The following is a 23,218-nucleotide window of genomic DNA, read 5'->3' on the forward strand; positions in this document are numbered from 1 at the left end:
TGAGACTGCTTGGTGAAAGGTGGTAAGCCCGAGCTAATGGGAGTAAAGCCCCAAATTTTGCAGATGGAGGGAGCGGGCCTCAAAGAGGTCTACTCTCCCTCCAATGCAGGCTACACACATTTTTAAAAATGTTATTCCTTCTCGGGAAGTGGGTGTTGCTGGCAAGGCCAGCCTTTATTGCCCATCCATAGTTGCCCTCAAGAAGATAATGGTGAGCCTTCTTCTTGAACCATGTGGTGAAGGTACTCCCCATTGTGCTGTTAGGTAAGGAGGGCCAAGATTTTGACATGACAATGAAGGAACACCAATATATGTCCAAGTCTGGATGGAGTTTGAATTGGATGGGTACCTGGAGGTGATGGCATTCCCATGCATCTGCTGCCCTTGTCCTTCTAGGTGGTGAATGTCAAAGGTTTGGGAGGTGCAGTCAGAGAAGCCTTGGCAAGTTGCTGCAGTGAATCCTATAAGTAGTACACACTGCAGCCACTATGCGCCGGTGGTGGAGGGAGTGAATGTTTAAGGTGGTGGATGCTTTGTCCTGGATGGTGATGAGCTTCTTGAGTGTTGTTGCAACTGCACCCATTCATGCAAGTGGGGAGAATTCCATCACACTCCTGACTTGTACCTCGTAGGTGGTGGAGAGGCTTTGGGGAGTCAGAAGAAGAGTCACTCACCACAGAATACCCAGCCCATGGCCAGTTTTAGTAGCCATGGCATTTATGTGGCTGATCCAGTTGTGTTTCTGGTCAATGGTGGAGGATTCGGTGATGGTGATGCCATTGAATGTCATGGGGAGGTGGTTAGACTCTCTCTTGTTGGAGATGGTCATTGCCTGGCACTTTTGCGGCACAAATATTACTTGCCACTTCTCCAGGTCTTGCTGCACACGGGTATGGACTGCTTCATTATCTGAAGAATTGCGAATGGAACTGAACACTGCAATCATCAGCAAACAACCCCACTTCTGATCTTATGATGGAGAGAAGGTCATTAATGAAGTATCTGAAGATAAATGGGCCTAGGACGCTGCCCTGAGGAATTCCTGCAGTGATGTTCTGGGGCTGAGATGATTGGCCTCCAACAACCACAACCATCTTCCTTTATGCTAGGTATGACTCCAGCCACTGGAGAGTTTTCCCACCTGATCCCCATTGAGTTCAGTTTTACTAGGGCTCCTTGATGCACGTTCATTCGAATGCTGCCTTGATGTCAAGGGCAGTCACTCTCACCTCACCTCTGGAATTCAGCTCTTTTATCCATATTTAGACCAAGGCTGTAATGTAGTCTGAAGCTGAGTGATCCTGGCGGAACTCAAACAGAGCATCAGCGAGCAGGTTATTGGTGATTACGTGCCGCTTGTTAGCGCTGTTGATGACTCCCTCCATCACTTTGCTGATGATTGCGAGTAGGTTGATAGGACGGTAATTGTTCGGGTTGGATTTGTCCTACATTTACCTTTGTAGGCCGTGGCAGAGACCGAGGCCTGTAAGTCTGGGAGCTTTCCACATCTTTGTGGATCTTCTGTCCCTTTAAGGTCCCTCACCTTGTTCGGGTGCTGCAGCACTGCTTCATTTCCATCTTCAGCACTGGTGAACTCTTCTTGGCAGTAGGAATCCTGCTGGAAACCAATCCTATATGCCAAATGACCCCCAACTCAGGAAAATATGTCATGTCAGGACATATACCCATATATAAAATCACTGATTTAGGATAGGATGGAGTTAGCCTTCCTAAATTCCATGACTTCCGCCTTCCCATGCACCCTTGTGATTATAAGCCATTGTTCAAAAGGCACAGTTTGCCAGGACCTGCTCATCAAAGCGGAAGTATTTGTCTCAAGATCAATACTAAAGAAATGAAAGGCTTGCTTTGATCGTGGAATGGAGTGTTCTTCAAAATATGTGGACTTCATTTCAAAGGAAATGAGGGCTATTGCTCAGCTTTAGCCCTAGTATCTTCAGCTCACCTAACCATATTTCTACAGCATGACATGGAGATAGAAATCGATAATATCTGCTTCTGTGTGAATTTCTTTCTTGTAATAAATTTGACTGATATACTAACCTGAATTATATGGCCTGACAGCGTGATGGTTATTCACCTGTCAAGAGGACAGGAGCACATCGTGGGAAATTCATGTGAAACATCAGTGCCGAATAACTCAGTAAAAAAAGGACAATTGTTAATCCTGACACACACGAATTCATTCACTCCATGCGTAAGGTTGGCTGATTCAGATCAAAGGAAACACAGGTCTCCCTATGGATGCTAATTTTGATGTAAACGTGAATAGCACACATTGGGAGTGAGCCCAAATTGTAACAGAAGTAATAATCTGATTTGTGTTGTTGGCCATAAATCATTTGTTTCATAATGGGAAGACGACAATATATTCAAAGTTTCAAAGTTGAATAAGACTTACCCTTCCAATCTCACATCTGGTAGAGTTCTATTCAATGCAATCATGTCACTGGCCATGAGATTAAACTGGTTGATTTTGAACAAGTCCCTCATTTTCTCCTGATCTTCTTTAGGAATAAGGACTGCCTTTCCCATCTCACCTGGACCTTCTTGTGCTCTGGATATGACAGCTGGAACACAGAAACAATGTTATAGATTAGAATACTGAATGTAAACATACATAACAACAGAGCCTTATTTTATTAAATCCAAAATACACCAATTGTTAATTGAAAAAATCCCTTTGAACACCATTCCATATTCTGCACAGTAAACTACGTATATTTCATGTCACTTGCGATTCAGAATTTGAGAGTAAAACACCTGGCTTCAGCGAGAACGATGCACAGCAAGACATACTGCTTACTTGTTTTGCACGGCCAATCCCACCAGAACAAGCGGGAAATTGCCATAAATTAAAGATTAATGGAAAGCGCCAGCCCAGGCAGTGGGCTGCCTGTGGGAAACACATCTTTCGTGATTGGATTAGAGTGTTCCCATATTCAGAGCACACTTCATTAAATCCACACACAGACATAATTTCCACAAACCTGCTTTTTTACAGTGCTCTTGCAATGATGGGATATGACCTGATTTAGAATGTTACTGGCAATTGCTAAAGTTATAAAATGATGGCAGCCAGCACATGCTCATGTGCAGAAATGGATGGGACCATTTGAGATGAAGGGGCCGTCTTTTATTTGAAAGTGAGGGAATGGTGGAAATGCTAAATAAACCTCCATGTTTATGAAGGAAGGTGAAAGTGGACTGCAGGAATACCAGAGGAGGATGTGGATGTACTTCATTGGGTGTAAAGCACTTTGGATCGTCCTGAGGTTGTGAAAGGCAGTCTATAAATGCAAGTCCTTTCCTTTTTCCTTTAAATTAAATGGTCCAATTAAGTAATTTTAGGTTTGCAATTTTGTTCACACGATTTTTCATAATACCAGTTACTAAATTCTAAGACTTCATATATTACCAGCAACCAGATAATCATTTTACTTGTGCTCCCCACTCATTCTTGCACTTTATTCATTTTCTGTCTATCGATAGTAATCCTTTCCGATTTTAAGTTTTGATTTATTGATTAAGTAAATCATATCACAAAAAATGCCCTGAATTACTGAGTTACCAGCTCAGTTCTTCACTATGGCAAACATAACTTCCATGCTGAAAGCTATAAACCAAAACTTTAAAATGATCATTGTACCTTTCCGCACTGCACATGCTTTGGTACAAAACGTTTGCAACTCTATTTAATTTTTCATATTTAATACAAATGAATGAAATACCAATTACTGCTTTTGGGACTACAATAAATTAATAACATTTATTTCCCAGTTTGTTTGGGCAAATGCAATAGTTCCATTCTTCTGAGCCTTATTTATGGACTTTGATCTTTTATACTGTGAGAGTACAAATACTATGTTTTCTGCTTATGCATTATTATTAGCCTATAGGGCTAGTAATGAATATTTGCCAGTGGAATATCGGTGGAACAGATTTTTTTTATTCGTTCATGGGATGTGGGCATCGCTGGTGAGGCCGGCATTTATTGCCCATCCCTAATTGCCCTTGAGAAGGTGGTGGTGAGCCACCTTCTTGAACCACTGCAGTCCGTGTGGTGAAGGTTCTCCCACAGTGCTGTTAGGAAGGGAGTTCCAGGATTTTGACCCAGCGACGATGAAGATCGGCGATATATTTCCAAGTCGGGATGGTGTGTGACTTGGAGGGGAACGTGCAGATGGTGTTGTTCCCATGTGCCTGCTGCCCTTGTCCTTCTAGGTGGTAGAGGTCACGGATTCGGGAGGTGCTGTCGAAGAAGCCTTGGCGAGTTGCTGCAGTGCATCCTGTGGACGGTACACACTGCAGCCACAGTGTGCTGGTGGTGAAGGGAGTGAATGTTTAGGGTGGTGGATGGGGTGCCAATCAAGTGGGCTGCTTTGTCGTGGATGCTGTCGAGCTTCTTGAGTGTTGTTGAAGCTGCACTCATCCAGGCAAGTGGAGAGTATTCCATCACACTCCTGATTTGTGCCTTGTAAATGGTGGGAAGGCTTTGGGGAGTCAGGAGGTGAGTCACTCACCGCAAAATACCCAGCCTCTGACCTGCTCTTGTAGCCACAGTATTTATGTAGCTGGTCCAGTTAAGTTTCTGGTCAATGGTGACCCCCAGGATGTTGATGGTGGGGGATTTGGTGATGGTAACACCGTTGAATGTTAAAGGGAGGTGGTTAGACTCTCTCTTGTTGGAGATGGTCATGGCCTGGCACTTGTCTGGCGCGAATGCTACTTGCCACTTATCAGCCTACGCCTGGATGTTGTCCAGGTCTTGCTGCATGCGGGCACGGACTGCTTCATTATCTGAGGGGTTGCGAATGGAACTGAACACTGTGTAATCATCAGCAAACATCCCCATTTCTGACCTTATGATGGAGGGAAGGTCATTGATGAAGCAGCTAAAGATGGTTGGGCCTAGGACACTGCCCTAAGGAACTCCTGCAGCAATGTCCTGGGGCTGAGATGATTGGCCTCCAACAACCACTACCATCTTCCTTTGTGCTAGGTATGACTCCAGCCACTGGAGAGTTTTCCTCGATTCCCAGTGACTTCAATTTTACTAGTGCTCCTTGGTGCCACACTCGGTCAAATGCTGCCTTGATGTCAAGGGCAGTTACTCTCACCTCACCTCTGGAATTCAGCTCTTTTGTCCGTGTTTGGACCAAGGCTGTAACCAGGTCTGGAGCCGAGTGGTCCTGGCCGAACCCAAACTGAGCATCGGTGAGCGGGTTATTGGTGAGTAAATGCCGCTTGATAGCACTGTCGACGACACCTTCCATCACTTTGCTGATGATTGAGAGTAGGCTGATGGGGCAGTAATTGTCCAGATTGGATTTGTCCTGCTTTTTGTGGACAGGCCATACCTGGGCAATTTTCCACATTTTCCACGTATTAACATGGAAATTGTTGTATCATACAAACAGTTAATGCGCTTGTACCAAATACCTTATACATTTTTTTAACTAAGGCATTAGGCAGTTTATCTTGAATGCATCAATGACTCCATCAAAATAACACATTTGAAACAAATGCATTAAGCATTCATACAATATTCTTCACAGCACTTTCTTGGCTATAAGCATTTAATACAAACTGTTCTTTTCATTGTTTTGACATTACAAACTTTGAGTGATTCTACCGTGAATTTACTTTTTATTAATGCACTACTAGAAAAAAAGAATGTCCTCCGTTAGCACCAAAGCACTGCACAGCCAATAAAGTACCTTTGATGTGTCGTAACTGTTGTAATACAGGCAAATGTATCAGTCAATTTATGCACAGCAATGAGATAAACGACCAGATAATCTGTTTTTTGTGGTGTAGATTGAGGGATAAATGTCGGCCAAGATACTGGGAGAACTCCCCTGTTCTTGTTCAAATTGTACTACGGGATTATTTACCTCCACTTGAGAGGGCAGACAGGGTTTCGGCTTGACGTCTAATCTGAAAGATGGCACCTCTGACAATGCAGCACTCCCTCAGTACAACCATCGCTGAATCCCCCACCATCAACATCCTGGGGGTCACCATTGACCAGAAACTTAACTGGGCCAGCCACATAAATACTGTGGCTACAAGAGCAGGTCAGAGGCTGGGTATTCTGCAGCGAGTGACTCACCTCCTGACTTCCCAAAGCCTTTCCACCATCTACAAGGCACAAGTCAGGAGTGTGATGGAATACTCTCCACTTGCTTGGATGAGTGCAGCTCCAACAAAACTCAAGAAGCTCAACACCATCCAGGACAAAGCAGCCCGCTTGATTGGCAACCCATCCACCACCCTAAACATTCACTCCCTCCACCATCGGCACACTTTGGCTGCAGTGTAGGATGCACTGCAGCAACTCACCAAGGCTTCTTCGACAGCACCTCCCAAACCCGCGACCTCTACCACTTAGAAGGACAAGAGCAGCAGGTACATGGGGACAACACCATCTGCACGTTCCCCTCCAAGTCACACACCATCCCGACTTGGAAATATATCGCCGTTCCTTCATCGTCGCTGGGTCAAAATCCTGGAACTCCCTACCTAACAGCACTGTGGGAGAACCTTCACCACAAGGACTGCAGCGGTTCAAGGATGCTGCTCACCACCACCTTCTCAAGGGCAATTAGGGATGGGCAATAAATGCCGGCCTCACCAGCGACGCCCAAATCCCATGAACAAATAAAAAAAAACATTTTATTGATGGAGAGCTGAACATTGGTGTAACCCTAGCTGTCTGGGCAAGTGCTAAATGAAGTGAAAACAACAAAAAAAAAGAGGGCCGTGTTAGGCTTAGGGTGAAGCCCAACCCTGATGCACTGTGGCATACATAGTCCTAGGTATCACTTACAGACTGGCATTTGTGTAGCCCCATACCAGGGCTGGTGCACAGTGCAGGAAATGTGCAAATGTGGAAAAATAATAACAGTTATGTTAGAAGTCCATTTTAAGGAATTGTGTTCTTCCCTTTCCAAACACACACGTAATTTTATGCTAATGTCCATTATTATTCCTAAACATTTACGACATGAGTTACAACTTCACCAATATCCTCGCGGGTAGTTCGCTAGTACTGGGGGGGGGGGGTTAAACTAATTTGGCAGGGGGATGGGCACCAGGATGTAGCATTGGAAAGGGGAAACAAGGGTCATAAAGGATCAGGAGAGAAGGATAGCCCTACAATAAGAAATAGTAAGGTATTAGGTGGGGTCAGACCAAGAGAGAGTTCAAGAAAGTCTAAGACGGGTTTGCAGTGCATGTGTGTGAACGCACAAAGCGTGGTAAACAAGGTTGATGAGTTGCAGGCGCAAATAGCCACATGAGAATATGATGTTGTGGCGATAACGGAGACCTGGCTCAAAAAAGGATAGGATTGGGTACTAAATATTCCTGGATACAAGGTATTCAGGAAGGCTAGGGAAGGAAAAAAGGGGAGGTGGCAGTGTTGATTAAGGAGAATATTGCAATGCTGGAGAAAAAGGATGTCCTGGAGGGGTCAAGGACAGAATCTATTTGGTTAGAGTTCAGGAACAATAGAGGTGCCATTACACTACTGGGTGTATTCTATAGGGCACCAGCTAATGGCAAGGATATAGAGGAACAAATTTGCAGGGAAATTACAGAGAGGTGCAAAAGCCATAGAGTGGTGATAACGAGGGATTTCAACTATCCTAATATAGACTGAGATAACAATAACATTAGGGGCAAAGAAGGGGAGGAATTTTTGAAATGTGTTCAGGATAACTTTCTCGACCAGTACGACCCAATGAGGAAGGAGGCACTGCTGGACTTGGTTCTAGGGAATGAGACAGGCCAAATAGAGCAAGTGTCAGTGGGAGAGCATTTAGGGAGCAGCGATCATAGTATCATAAGGTTTAGAATAGCAATGGAAAAGGGCTCTGTCCACTCTCAAGTAAAAATACACAATTGGAGGAGGGCCAATTTCAGTGGGATGAGAACAGAACTGGCCCGGGTAAATCAGAATCATAGATTGGCAGGCAAGACTATAATTGAACAGTAGGCGGCCTTTAAAGAGGAGATGATTCAGGTACAGACAAAGTACAATCCAACGAGGGAGAAAGGTAGGACAACTAAAGCCAGAGCTCCCTGGATGACAAAGGATATAGAGAATAAGATGAAGCAGAAAAAAGCGGCATATGACAGGTGTCAGCTTGATAACACAAGTGAGAACCAGGCAGAATATAGAAAGTTCAGAGGGGAAACGAAAAAAGAAATAAGAGGGGTAAAGACAGAGTATGAGAACAGACTAGCAGCCAGCATAAAAGGGAATCCAAAAGTCTTCTACAGACATGTTACCGGTAAACGGGAAGTACGAGAAGGGGTGGGGCCGATTAGGGACTATAAAAGAGATCTACTCATGGAGGCAGTGGGCATGGCTGAGGTGCTAAATGAGTACTTTGCATCGGTCTTTACCAAGGAAGAAGATGCTGCCAGAGTCTCAGTAAAGGAAGATATAGTTAAGATACTGGATGGGCTAAAAACTGAGAAAGAAGAGGTACTAGAAAGGCTAGCTGCACTTAAAGTAGATAAGTCACCCAGTCCGGATGAGATGCATCCTAGGATGCTGAGGGAAGTAAGGGGGGAAATTGCGGCGGTACTGGCCATAATCTTCCAAACATCCTTAGATACGTGAGTGCAGCCATAGGACTGGAGAATTGCAAATGTTACACCCTTGTTCAAAAAAGGGTGTAAAGATAAACCCAGCAACTATAAGCCAGTCAGTTTAACCTCAGTGGTGGGGAAACTTTTGGAAATGATAATCCGGGACAGAATTGGATGAGTGTGGATTGATTAGTGAAAGCCAGCACGGATTTGTTAAAGACAAATCGTGTTTAACTAACCTGATAGAGTTTTTTGATGAGGTAACAGCAAGGGTAGATGAAGGCAACGCAGTTGATGTGGTGTATATGGATTTTCAAAAAGCGTTTGATAAAGTGCCACATGGTAGGCTTGCTATTAAGATTGAGGTCCATGGAATAAAGGAGGCAATAGCAACATGGATACAGAGTTGTCTAAATGACAGGAAACAGAGAGTAGTGGTGAATGGTTGTTTTTCAGACTGGATGGATTTGTGCAGTGGTGTTCCCGAGGGGTTGGTGCTGGGACCACTGCTTTTCTTGATATATATTAATGACTTGGACTTGGGAGTACAGAGCACAATTTCAAAATTTGCAGATGACACAAAACTTGATAGGGTAGTGAATAGTGAGGAGGATAGTGATAGACTTCAAGAGGATATTGACATTCTGGTAGCATGGGCGGACACGTGGCAGATGAAGTTTAACGCGGAAAAATACGAGGTGATGCATTTCGGTAGGAAAAATCAGGAGAGGCAATATAAACTAGAGGGCACAATTCTAAAAGAGGTAGAGGAACAGAGGGATCTGGGGGTACATGTGCACAAATCTTTTACACAGCGAGTGGTTGGGATCTGGAATGCACTGCCCAAGGGAGTGGTGGAGGCAGATTCAATCATGGCCTTCAAAAGGGAACTGGATAAGTACTTGAAACGAAAAAATGTGCAGGGCTACGGGGATAGGGCGGAGCAGTGGGGCTAGCTGGATTGCTTATGCATAAAACCGCATGGACTCGATGGGCCGAAAGGCCTCCTTCTGTGCTGTAACCTTCTATGATTCTATGATCATCTCTAAGTTGCTCTCCAAATCATACAGCATCCAGATTTGAACATGTATTCTTTCATTGTTACTGGGTCAACTTCCTGGAATTACTCACCTTGCACCATTGTGGGAGAATTACCACCACAAAGACTGCACCAGTTCAAGGAGAAGGCCCACTACCACCATTGCAGGGCAACAAGAGATGTGCCATCAGTGCCCATATCCCATTAACAAAGAAAAAAAATGCCACTTGGATATCAAATTTGGGTGTGTACATATTAAGTGTAGTAAGCAAATTAAAACCTACCAACAGAGAGTCTTAGTTATTGCCCATGGTTCTCATATCCAGTGCCATTAGTACACTCAGATACTGTTCAGCTAGCAGGATGATGGAAAGCTCCAAATGGTGTAAAATTAATGTACTGCGTTGACCTGTTCCAAGCCATTGAACAGGATCAGAACTGCACTCTGAGTCTCTGTACAGGCTTCTAACTTGAGTACATCCTTTCACTTTGCATTCACTGTAACAGAACAGCCATCAATAGGAATAGAAAACCATTTCTATTCCAAGTGCCTCAATTAAATTAGGCTGCACTACAAAAGAAAATTATATACAACTACACAATTCAATCAATGAATCAAATCAGAGTCATCCACAAGGATGAATAAAGGATACTCCTGGGAACTATGAGATAATGAGGTGCTTACCTTCAGATGGAGTGGTCATTCACCTTTGAGTGACAATTAGGTTCAACATACCAGGTACAAGGGGAAACATGTTACTAGGAATCCCAGAACACTTGTCCCTTTAAAACTTTGCCTGGTGAGAACAACAGGATAATCTCTTATTTTATCTATAAGATCATAACTTGTTGAGTGATATTCAGTTATTTTGACCAAAGGAGACACTGCAAAGGAATTGGTATCTGTCAAACCGCTCTCTTAAGCCTCTGCAATTTTATAGATATTAAATTCATAACAAATTTCACAACTCAAAAAAAAATTCCCACTGAAATAACAAGCGTGGAGTAAAACAAGAAGATTACTGTAAAACAGCAATCGTTTTAAAAATATTGAAATAACTTATATATTTAAGGGAGATCAAAACATCTTATTATCCAAGCAGCATGTGGCCCCCTTATTCTTCCTACCAAAATGTAATATCTCACGCTTATCTATATTGAAATTCATTTGCCAATAACCCACCCATTCTGCAAGTTCATTAACATTGTCTTGCATTTTGACGCATTCTTCCTTTGTATTAACTATACCCGCCAATTTGGTGTCCTCCACAAATTTTGAAATTGCACTTCCGATTCCAGAGTCCAAATCGTTAATGTAAATTGTGAATAACCATGGTTCCAGCACCGATCCCTGTGGAACACCACTTCCCACCTTTTGCTAGTCTAAGTAGGTACCTTTAACTACTACTCTCTGTTTTCTGTTTTGTAGCCAACTTGCTATCCATTCTGCTACCTGTCCCCTGACTCCACCTTAGCCTTGAGTCTACAATACGGAACCTTATCGATGGCCTTTTGAAAATCCAAATATATTACATCTACTGCATTGCCCTTGTCTACTCTTTCTGTTACTTCTTCAAAGATTTCAATAAGGTTGGTCAAGCATGAATTTCCTACTGAAACCCGTGCTGACTATTCTTTATTATATTTTTATTCTCTAGATGTCTTTCTATTACATCTTTGAGGAAAGATTCCATTATCTTTCCTACCAATGACGTTAAGCTAACTGGTCTATAGTTCCCTGGACCTGTTCGATCTCCCTTTTTAAAGAGGAATAACATTAGCTGTCCACCAGTCCTCTGGCACTATTCCCTTTTCTAGTGAATTTTAGTGCCTTTGCTATCTCCTCCCTAACTTCTTTTAGTATTCGCAGATGCAATCCATCCAGACGGGGTCTTATGCTCCCCAAGTTTGATTAGTTTCTCAATGATCTCCCCCCTTTCTATCTTAAATGTCTTGATATCTTTTTTGATCTCTTCTTCTAACGTTCTGCCCACCTTGTTAGTCTCCCTGGTAAATACTGAGGCAAAGTAACTATTCAATATTTCTGCCATTTCACAGTCGTTATCTGCAAGCTTATCGTGTGCATCCCTTAGTTGCCCATCCCTATTCTGATTTTTCTTTTGTTATTTATGTGTCCATAGAATACTTTACTATTTCTTTTTATATTCCTTGATCTCTTTAATCTCTTATTTCCTCTTTACATTCCTAATTGTTTTTTTTTACTTCTTTCCTAGCCTCTCCTTTATTGTCCATGCACTTAGAGTTTGCCTTTTTCTTTAGTTTCAATTTTACCCTTCTCTCTTTATTCATCCATGGTGTTTCATTATTGGCTGGTTTGTTCTTGCTTTTTAGAGGAATATACTTCTCCTGAACTCTATTGACCATCATTTTAAATATTACCCACTGCTGTTCGATTTCTTTGTCTGTCAAAATTTTTTTCCAGTTTACCTGCCCAGTTCCATTCTCATCCCCTCAAAATTAGCTTTACTTATGTCTTTCTCAATCATTATTTTAAATCTTATTATGTTATGATTACTATTGCTATGTTCCTCTACGCTTACTTTTCTTATCTGTTCTGGTTCATTTCCCATTACTAGATCCAGCAGTGATTCCTCTCTTGTTGGGCTTCTCACATACTGGTTAAGAAAGGAGTCATGTACACACCGTAAGAAGTCAAACACATAGCACAAACATCATAATTCAGAAATACTTTTGAAAAGTTACATTTTAAATTACACTAAAAAACTTCAGAAATAAAACAATATTCCAGATTAAATACCATTAGCCATAATTCCAAATCATCACATTCCTGAGCACTAAAACAAACAACAAACTACCAGCAACAGAACAAAATTAAATCCCATATATCCGTAAATGTTCCCTATTGAAAGCCTATGCAACACCCATATATTAGAAAGACCCAACACCAAATGCCTTTTACCAGTGCTGCTGGTAAACATTGGCTGGGCACATTTTTATTAAATTGATGACACTTTTTTGGGAAAAAAACTCACCAGTTAGCCATTACATAGATAGATCACTACATCAGCCCTACTGTTATACTGCATTAACACAACAACTGAACTCAATGTTACACTTCATTCAATTCACTGCCACTGTTGTGACTTTTATATTCAAGTGGAAGACAAATGAAGTAGTTGATCCAAGGATTTAAATACCTAAAAGATAATTCTTACCAGCATTTTTTTTTACTCTTGATAAATGGTCACTTGTGTCGCTGTATATTTGTTCCTTTAGCATTTATTGTTCAAACCTTAATTATCTCATGCCTACATAATGTAAATCTCCTGAGGAAAAAAAGACTGCCAGTAATTTTCTTTGGATTATAGTCTTCAATTTCATTTGCTGAAAAGCAACTGTATTTTCATGATTTGCTCCTTATTAATCCCCAATGGATAATAAACTTGACAGTACTAGGTAAATGAGCAATTTCAGAGGACAACATGACAATTGACTAATGTCCTCTAATGTCATTCAGCTTAACATACATGCTGCATTTACAATAATTGTAAACAATTTTACAACACCAAGTTATAGTCCAGCAATTTTATTTTAAATTCACAAGCTTTCGGAGGCTACCTCCTTCCTCAGGTGAACGATGTGGAAACTTTTCCACATCGTTCACCTGAGGAAGGAGGTAGCCTCCGAAAGCTTGTGAATTTAAAATAAAATTGCTGGACTATAACTTGGTGTTGTAAAATTGTTTACAATTGTCAACCCCAGTCCATCACCGGCATCTCCACATCATTTACAATAAGTCAATTAACAATCTCTTCTTCCTTCCTCTCCACTCTGAGGTTTTTTTTCACAATTTCCCTCAGCTTTTCACACCCCATAAAAACTCAACAAAGAGTGAAGAGTGACTTTTTGGCAGGCCTCTGTTAATTAGCCACAGGCATGTTTGCAAGAATTAGTTACTTTGAACTTGTATTCCTTTTTAATGGAACACCTCTCATAAACACTTGCCACCTTCCCATACATGAAGTCATGAGTGTGAAATGGTGTGCTATAATTCCAGTATTATGATACCAATGAATCAATGCTTAAAGCCAAGTTATTATAATTTAACATTTTGTATCCCAAATTCTTAATGGTATTTTCAGACAAATCTAAAATGTCCACCCTAATTCATGACTTCTCTCTATCTACGTCAATACACAGAAGTGCACAATGCAGTTTTAGTTTAAACTAAAATTAGTTGTTGTGTATCAATCAGTTCACAAAGATCTACTTATTAAATTAGTTCCTTTAATTAATTAGGTTCCAATTTCTTGAAAAATTGCAATCTAAGTTGCACAAAATGCAACTTCAACTTCAGGTGCAACTGACAGAATTTGCTGTTTTCGAATGTAACATCCCTGGTGTTGATAGATCCATTAAGAGGCCATATCCAATTTGCCATATTAAGGACTCCATTCAATTTATTTAATCTCCACATTGGGAGGGGGTGGGGAGCAGGGTTGAATAACCACAGCAACAATTTTTAAGACGATATAGCTCTAAGATTTCTCCCTGATCTCAGATAATCTAACAAAAAGTCCAAGATATCATTCTGGCACTACAACCTATATTGTTCAACACTGACCAGCTGTGTTCCACAAAAACCACTCCTGCGATCTGAGCAGGGCTGGAACAATAGTGTTACATAAAAATTTGATCATTATGTCAATGATTACCCCTATAATCTTTAATCCTGTTCACAGGTACAGATAATAATCCAGCTCCTTTTTAAAAAGAGCAAGTCAACAACGATGTGTGTGTATGTGTGTGTATATAAATTTTAGTGCCTTTAATGTACAAAACATCCCAAGAGATCAGGAAAGAATTGGATGCAGAACCAAAGAAGGTATTCAGAAGGGTGACCAAAAGCTTAGTCAAAGAGGTGGGTTTTAAGGACGGTCTTAAAGGAGAAGAGGAATGTGGAGAAGCACAGGGTGTTAGAGAGGGAATTCCTGAGCTTGAGGCCTAGGCAGCTGAAGTCAACGCCAGCAAAAGTGGGGAGAAGGGACAGGGTGAACACAAGAAACTGGAGTCAGAGGAAGAGAGCATTTGGGGTGATTTGGAGCACTGGAGAAGGTTTCAGAGATAAGGAGAGGCGAGATCATGAAAGGATTACAACACAAAGATGAGAAATTTAAATTGGAGGTGTTGTGGGGATCGAGAGCCAATGTAGGTCAGGGAGGACGGGGTGATGGGTGAGTGGGACTCACCCATAGGCTACAGAGTTTTGGATGAACTAAAGTTTACAGGACGTGGAAGATGGGAGGCCAGCCAGAAAAACGTTGTAGTAGTCAAGTTTGACGGTGACATAGGCATAGAAAAAGGTTTTAGCGGCAGATGGGCTGAGGCAAGGGCAGAGGGAGGTGTTGTTAACATGATGGAAGGCGGCAGTCTCCGTGATGGGGAGGAAATAGAGTCAGAAGTTCACCTTGTGGTCAATTAGAATGCCCAAGTTGCGAATAGGTGATTTAGATTGAGACAGTGGTCGGGGAGGGGGCTGGAGTTGGTGGCGAGAGTACGAAGTATCTGACAGGGGACAAAGATGGTGACTTTGGTCTTCCCAATGTTTACCTGGAGGAAATTATGGCTCATCCCAGACTGGATGTCAGCCAAGCAGTCTGACAGCAGAGAAGCAGTGAAGGCAGTCATGCTAGATGGTTGCGATGTAAACTGGATGTCATCAGAATACATGTGGACTCCATGTCTGCAGATTGTGTCATTCAGGGGCAGAATGTAGAGGAGGAGGCCAAGGATGGGGGATTCTGAAGATGAATGTGTGAGGTGGAAAGAGAAGCCATTAGTAGAGTTCCTCTGGCTACAGTTGGATCGGTAAGTGTGGATCCAAGCAAGGGCAGTCCCACTGAACTGAACAAGGGAAGAGGGGCACTGGAGAAGGATGGTGTGGTTGACTGTGTCAAAAGGTAGCAGAGAGGTCGATAAAGACAAGAAGGATTAGTACACCATGGTCATAGTCACAGAGGATGGTATTTGTCACTTGGATTATGGGTATTTCAGTACTTTTGAAGGTGTGGAAACCTAATTGGAGAGATTAAAACATGGAGTTGAGGCAAACCTTGGCACAGGTTTTGGAGATGACAATATGTTCAAGAACTTTGGTGAGGGAAAGGAGGTTGGAGATGGGGTGGTGGTGTGCACGGATGAGGGGTCCAGGGTGGGTTTTTTTGATGAGAGGTGATGATGGCTGCTTTTAAAAAGGGAGGAGGACAGCTCAGAAGAGAGAACCATTTGCAATGTCAGTTAGCATGAGGGCCATGAAGGGAAGTTGGGTGGTCAGCTGTTATTGGGAATGTAGAAAGAGATGAATCCCATGGACAAACTGAGCTTAAGGAGAGCATAAGGGAGGGGGTTTGAGAGAAATTATAGAGATGAGGGTTCAGAGCTAAGATGGGGGGCCTAGGGGGAGGTTTGTCTTTTTGGGAAAGGAAAAGGGGGTAAGCAGCAGAGGCAATTGAAGGGCTGAAAAAAGAAGAAAGACTTACATTTATATAGCACCTTTCATGACCTCAGGATGTTCCAAAGCACTTTACAATTAATGAAATACTTTAAAGTGTAGTCACTGTTGTAATGTAGAATGGTCTCTATCTTGGTGGCAAAGAAGTCCATGAGCTTGTTGTTAGATATGAAGGGGGAGGGGGCAGAGGAGAGGGGTTTAAGGTGCCAGGAGTTGTCTTTGCGCTCCAGGATGATCCTAGAGTAATGGGTGGTTTCGAAAGAAGAAAGCGAGGCCTGGAAGAGCTGGATGTGGTCCAGCTAGCTCTGGTAATGGACGGCTAAGGCAAGTCTGCACCCCTTGGACTTGTAGGAGCACATGCCTGGGGGAACAACCAGAATGGGACACTGAATTTTTTGCTGAGGATAAGCACATGAAAGGTGAAGGTGATAGTTGGGGAAATCAACATCGACAGAGGTATCATGGATAATGGGGGGCCAAAGGCGAGGCAATTGGGAATTTGAAAGTGCAGTTGGAAGTGACATTAACATTAACTGTTTTGTGATAGAAATCTATTCCACATATATGTCTTTTAAACTTCCGCCACTGGTTAACTTGACCATGTAGCATTGTGCCACCGATATACTGTGCACTTGTATCTGTAATCAATGCCGCCATGCGGTACAGTAGTTCTCAGCATGTCTCAACTGATAAGAAAGTTGCTTTCACTGGGAAGGTATAGAAAAACATTAAAAGCTTTGTTATTAGTTTAAAAACTGAGCTTCAATTGTACCAAAAGATATTAGCATACTAAACAGTCTTTAACAATGTGCAACTGAGGTCCTAAAGTGCAGTACTACATGTTACAGACTCTTCCAACATTCTATTCTGAGGCTATTCATTTAGAAAGATTTCAAGGCTTTTTCTGCATGCCATATTTTCCGTGATAAATATGTTGCGATTTAGAGTTAAGTAGTTCACTTCAGAGTGCATTTCACGGGCCATCAACTTACAAAGAAGGAAGTGTATCGCATTGTATATCAAAAAATACAAATTAGGCATTTAAAGGGCAAAAGCAAAATACTGCGGATGCTGGAAATCTGAAATAAAAACAGAAAATGCTGGAGAAGCTCAGCAAGTCAGGCAACATCTGCGGAGAAAGAAACAGAGTTACTGTTTCAGGCCGAAGACCTTTTATCACAATTGGAAGATGTTAAAAGAGTTAAAAATTTTGAGCAAGTACAGAGCCAGGGAAAGGGAGGGAGGGAGAGGAGGAAAGAACAAAAGGGAAGGTCTGATGGGTAGAAGGCAGGGGTGATTAAATGACAAAAGGGATGATGGTGCAAGGCAACGAGGGTGGTAATGGGACATGTTAAGAAACAAAAGATTGGTCAGGAGTAGCAGTAAATGCAGCAGCAGAACCATTACCAGCACTAGCTGACCAAAGAAATCCAAGCAGTGGATATGACCTGAAGTTATTGAAATCAATGTTGAGTCCAGAAGGTTGTAAAATTCCTAAATGAAAGAGGAGGTGCTGTTTCTCGAGCTTACGTTAAGCTTCATTGGAACAGTGTAAGAGACCGAGAATCGAGAGGTCAGAGTAGGAGTGGGAAGGGGAATTACAATGGCAAGCGACCTGCTTCTTCCCCTTCACTTTCCTCTGACCCCATCCCTCCCTCCAATCTTACCCTTTGTCGTGTTTTCACTATCCCCTCTGACCTTCCTCTCTCTGACCCCGAACGATAAGTCCTCAGCAAAGGCCTTAGCTTCATCCCCTTACGTCCCCACCACAATAAATTTTGAGCTCTTCTTCCGTCGCCTTCCATTGTCTTACGTTGTACAACTCACTTTGACTCCACTCACTTCCACCAAATAAAAGGTGTCGCTATGGGAACCCGTATGGGTCCCAGCTATGCCTGCCTTTTCGTAGGATGTGTGGAACATTCCTTGTTCCAGTTCTACTCAGATCCCCTCCCTCACCTCTTCTTCCTGTACATTGATGACTGTAACGGTGCCGTTTCCTGCTCTCGCCCTGAACTCGAAAATTTCATCAACTTTGCTTCCAATTTCCATCCCACCCTGGCCTTCACATGATCCATCTCCGACACTCCCCTTCCCTTCCTCGACTTCTCTATCTCCGTTTCTGGGGATAGACTGTCAACCAATATCTATTATAAGCCCACTGACTCCCACAGCTACCTTGATTACACTTCCTCACACCCCGCTTTCTGTATGGGCTCTGTACCATTCTCCCAGTTTCTCCGGCTCTGTCGCATCTGTTCTGATGATACCACCTTCCGCACCAGTGCTTCAGCTATATCTTCTTTTTTCCTCAACCGAGGATTCCCCTCCACTGTAGTTGACAGGGTCCTCGACCATGTCCGTCCTATTTCCAGCACTTCTGCCCTCACCCCTTCCCTTCCCTCCCAGAACAATGATAGGGTCCCCCTTGTCCTCACCTTCCATCCCACTAGCCCCCACATTTCCACCAACTCCATCGCAATCCCACCATCAAACGCATCCTCCCTACCCCTCCCCTTTCAGCATTCCAAAAGGACCGCTCCCTCCGCGACTCCCTGGTCCAATCTTCCATCACCCCCAATACACGCTCTCCTCCCCACGGCACCTTCCTGTGCGAGCGCAGGAGATGCAACATCTGCCCCTTCACCTCCTCCCTTCCCACCGTCCAGGGCCCCAAAACACACCTTCCAGGTGAAACAGCGGTTTACTTGAACTTTTTTCAATTTAATATACTGTATCCGCTGTACATAATGCGGTCTCCTCTACATTGGGGAGACAAAACACAGGCTGGATGATCACTTTGCTAAACACCTCCGCTCTGTCCGTAAACGTGACCCTGACCTGCCAGTCGCTTGCCATTTTAATTCCCCATCCCACTCCCACTCTGACTTCTCTGTCCTCAACCTCTTACACTGTTCCACTGAAGCTCAACGTAAGCTCAAGGAACAGCACCTCATCTTTCATTTAGGAACTTTTCAACCTTCTGGACTCAACATTGATTTCAATAACTTCAGATCATAGCCACTGCTCCCATTTTTTTGGTCAGCTAGTGCAGGTAGTGGTTCTGCTACTGCCATTTACAGCTACTCCTGATCAATCTTTTGTTTCTTAACCTGTCCCATTACCACCTTCCTTGCCTTGCACCATCATCCCTTTTGTCATTTAAATTACTCGTGCCCTCTACCCTATCACAGACCTTCCCTTTTGTTCTTTCCTCCCCACCCATCCCTCCCCCCCCTTTCCCTGGCTCTGTACTTGCTCAAAAACTTTAACCCTGAACATCTTCCAGTTCTGACGAAAGATCTTCGACCTGAAATGTTAACTCTGTTTCTTGTTCCACGGATGCTGCCTAACTTGCTGAGCTTCTCCAGCATTTTCTGTTTTTATTTTGAAGGGCAAAATGGAGTAGCTGACTTTTCAACAAAAGAGCACTAATTTTGCAATAAAGTAAAATACAGATAGATTTTATAGGAGCATCTCTCTCCTCATTATATTCGTATTGACATCACCCATCAGTAGACTACCATCACACTTCCTACGTTAGCTAAAAGGAGGATAGCTTGAGCAAATTCTATACAACCCTCGTTTTTTACTTAGATGACCTCACATACGCTCTTCTGCGGTCGGAATACTCAGTTTTCTTTCCCTTTGAACCAGGGTGCTTCTGTGCCAGGACAAAATTACACTTATGGTAAGTCCTATAACGGAATATTTCCTGCTGCGTTGTCTAAATTCAATATTCTGACACATTAATGACCATCTTACACTATTTATTCTGACTCGGCTGTTTCTAATCGATGATATTGGTAACTATTGTTTACATCAGGTGATAATAGGAAAGATTACCACTTTGCTGCCCAGAGAAGACATATTCAGATAATTGATCAGCGGCTGTTAACTTAAATACACCAGTCTGTTAATACCTAGTTAAACAAGTGTATTTTATGGCTTCAAGCAAAATTGTCGGGGGAAAGATGGGGTGCGAAGGTAAAGGTGAACGCTGCTAACCCTGCTACTACTTCTGGAAGTGACACACAGAGGCAAGCAAATGTAATGGTTCTCTGGGCCTACTCTAAAGTAAAGGTTTGGTGTGAGAAAATGTACCCAAGAGCTGTTACACAAAGCTTGGAATTGTGCTACCTGAATTACATTGTGAAAGTGCTAATTGTCTGCCTACTTGTGTCAAATATTTTGATTCCTACAACTGTGCACTGCACACTATTTGACCACAAGGAAAGCTTAGGTTTCGAGTTACTTTGAACACTAAGACTAAGACTAAGACTATTACATAGGCCTGCAAAGAACCTGCTGAAGCCCGCTCCCGGGAACTGCTCTATCTACCATAGCAGCCCATCAAGATCAATGAAAACTGTCCATTAAGACTAGGAATGGAACTAAGCCTTTACAAATTGGCATCCAGTATTCTTCCAGCATAAAATGCAGTCATTCTTGCCAAGAGCTTTTATTCCAATAACTGGTCACTGATAGCACATTGCTCTTACCACAGACCTATGCTCAATTTGGATGGATTGTGCTACTGTAAATGAAAATAAGGAAATGGTGGACAAGTTAATTAATAACATTGCATCAGTACTCGCAGTATAGGAAGAGGATCACCAAAAGGAAATTAATTTTGAATCAGGGATGGGGACTCACCATAATTAATGTAAGCAAATTAATAGCAATGAAGAAAATAATGGCTTTAAAAAGAGTGACAAATCCCCAGGACCAGACAGTTTGCATTCCAGAGTTTTAAAGGAAGCAGGTGAGAACATTGCAGATTCCCTAACTATAATCTTCCAAAGTACTCTCTACTCAGGAACCGTTCCTTTAGATTGGAAAATTGCACGTCACTCTGCTATTTAAGAAAGGTGAGAGAGGGAAACTAGGGAATTATAGACCAGTTAGCCTAACATCCGTTGTCGGGAAATAACTGGAGTCTATAATTAAGGATAGAGTGACTGAACACCTTGAAAATTTTCAGCTGATCAGAGAGATCCAGCATGGATTTATAAAGGGAAGGTCATGCCTGACAAACCTGATTGAATTTTTTGAAGAGGCGACTAAAGTAGTGGACAGGGGAATGTCTATGGATGTTATTTATATGGACTTCCAGAAGGAATTTGATAAAGTCGCTCATAACAGACTGTTAGCTGAAGTTGAAGCTCATGGAATTGAGGGCAAATTATTGACCAGGTTAGGAAATTGGCTGAGCGGCAGGAGACAGAGAGTAGGGATAATGGGCAGATACTCAAATTGGCAGGATGTGACTAGTGGTATCCCACAGGGATCTGTGTTGGGGCCTCAATTATTCACTGTATTTATTAACGACTTAGATGACGGGATAGAGAGCCACACATCCAAATTTGCCGATGACTCAAAGATGGGCAGTATTGTAAGCAGTGTAGATGGAAGCATAAAATTACAGAAAGATATTAATAGATTAAGTGAATGGGCAAAACTGTGGCAAATGGATTTCAATGTAAGCAAGTGTGAGGTCATCCACTTTGGACCTAAAAAGGATAGATCAGAGTACTTTCTAAATGGTGAAAAGCTTGAAACAGTGGAGGTCCAAAGAGACTTAGGAGTCCATGTACATTGATCATTAAAATGTCATGGACAGGCACAGAAAATAATCAAAAAGGCTAATGGAATGCTGGCCTTTATATCTAGAGGACTAGAATACAAGAGGGTAGATGTTATGCTACAGCTATACAAACCCCTGGTTAGACCACACCTGGAGTACTGTGTTCAGTTCTGGGCACTGCACCTTAGGAAGGATAATGGCCTGGGAGGGAGTGCAGTATAGATTTACTAGAATGATACCTGGACTCCAAGGGTTAAATTACAAGGCGAGATTACACAAACTAGGGTTGTATACCCTCAAACTTAGAAGATTAAGGGGTGATCTGATCGAAGTTTTCAAGATATTAAGGGGAACTGATAGGGTAGATAGAGATAAACTATTTCTGCTGGTTGGGGAGTCTACGAACTCGGGGACATAGCTGAAAAATTAGAGCCGGCACTTACCGAAATGAAGTTAGGAAGCACTTCTACACACAAAGGGTGGTAGAAGTTTGGAACTCTCTTCCACAAACAGCAGTTGATGCTAGCTCAATTTTTAATTTTAAATCTGAGATTGATAGATTTTTGTTAACCAAAGGTATTAAGGGATATGGGGCTATGGCGGGTATGTGGAGTTAGGTCACAGATCAGCCATGATTTCATTGAATGATGGAACGGGCTTGAGGGGCTAAATGGCCTACTCCTATTCCTATGTTCACCAGGAATACAGCTTATTTACTGACCAATACTATGCACAATGTGTCAAGCAATTATATTCAAGAGATATTTGATATCCACAAAAATTCATTTGACCGCAAAGTTTGTTCATTTTTTCTCCATCTTTTTATAGTACTTACATAGAATGTACAGCATAGAATCAGTCCATTCGGCCCAAAAGGTCCATGCTCCACACAAGCCTCCTCCCTCCCTACTTCATCTAACCCTATCAGCATATCCTTCTACTCCTTTCTCCCTCATGTGTTCATCTAGCTTCCCCTTAAGTGCTTCTATGCTAGTCGCCTCAACTACTCCTTGTAGTAGCGAGTTTCACATTCGAACCACTCTCTGGGTGAAGAAGTTTCTCCTGAATTTCTTATTGGATTTATTAATGGCTATCTAGTATTCATGGCTAGTTCTGGTCTCCCCCGCACTTAATATGATCAAAATAGAAGATTTTGATATGATGCCACCATTTCTAATTTCTAGTCATGAATTGTGAAAGTGAGTACAATTTTACTGTATGTTTTTAAAATCATGCAGTTGAATTATGAATTAATAAAGCTAAGTTTGTTATTAAGTACCACCATGAAGGATTACCTAAATGTTAGATGATTGACTACTATAATTCAAAGGGGAGTTACAGTCATTACTTGTAAAACCATCTTCATAATTTCAAGCATTTGATCATATGATATCTCCATATTAAGCTATTATAAAAGACATTTTCTGATCTTTTAAGTATACAAATAACATTGATAATTAGAAATGAATGATCA

General features: G+C 42.2%; 1 protein-coding gene across 1 annotated transcript in view; it reads right to left on the bottom strand.

Annotated features, from left to right (window-relative positions):
* Positions 1 to 23,218, bottom strand: part of galnt13 (polypeptide N-acetylgalactosaminyltransferase 13) — a 403,934-nt gene that overhangs the window by 262,627 nt on the left and 118,089 nt on the right. The window contains exon 3 of the mRNA XM_067987444.1: positions 2,423 to 2,591. Coding sequence (XP_067843545.1) covers positions 2,423 to 2,591 — 169 coding nt within the window. The remainder of the gene's footprint in view (positions 1 to 2,422; positions 2,592 to 23,218) is intronic.

This window comes from Heptranchias perlo, chromosome 7, assembly GCF_035084215.1.
Source record: "Heptranchias perlo isolate sHepPer1 chromosome 7, sHepPer1.hap1, whole genome shotgun sequence".
NCBI classification, from domain to species: domain Eukaryota; kingdom Metazoa; phylum Chordata; class Chondrichthyes; order Hexanchiformes; family Hexanchidae; genus Heptranchias; species Heptranchias perlo.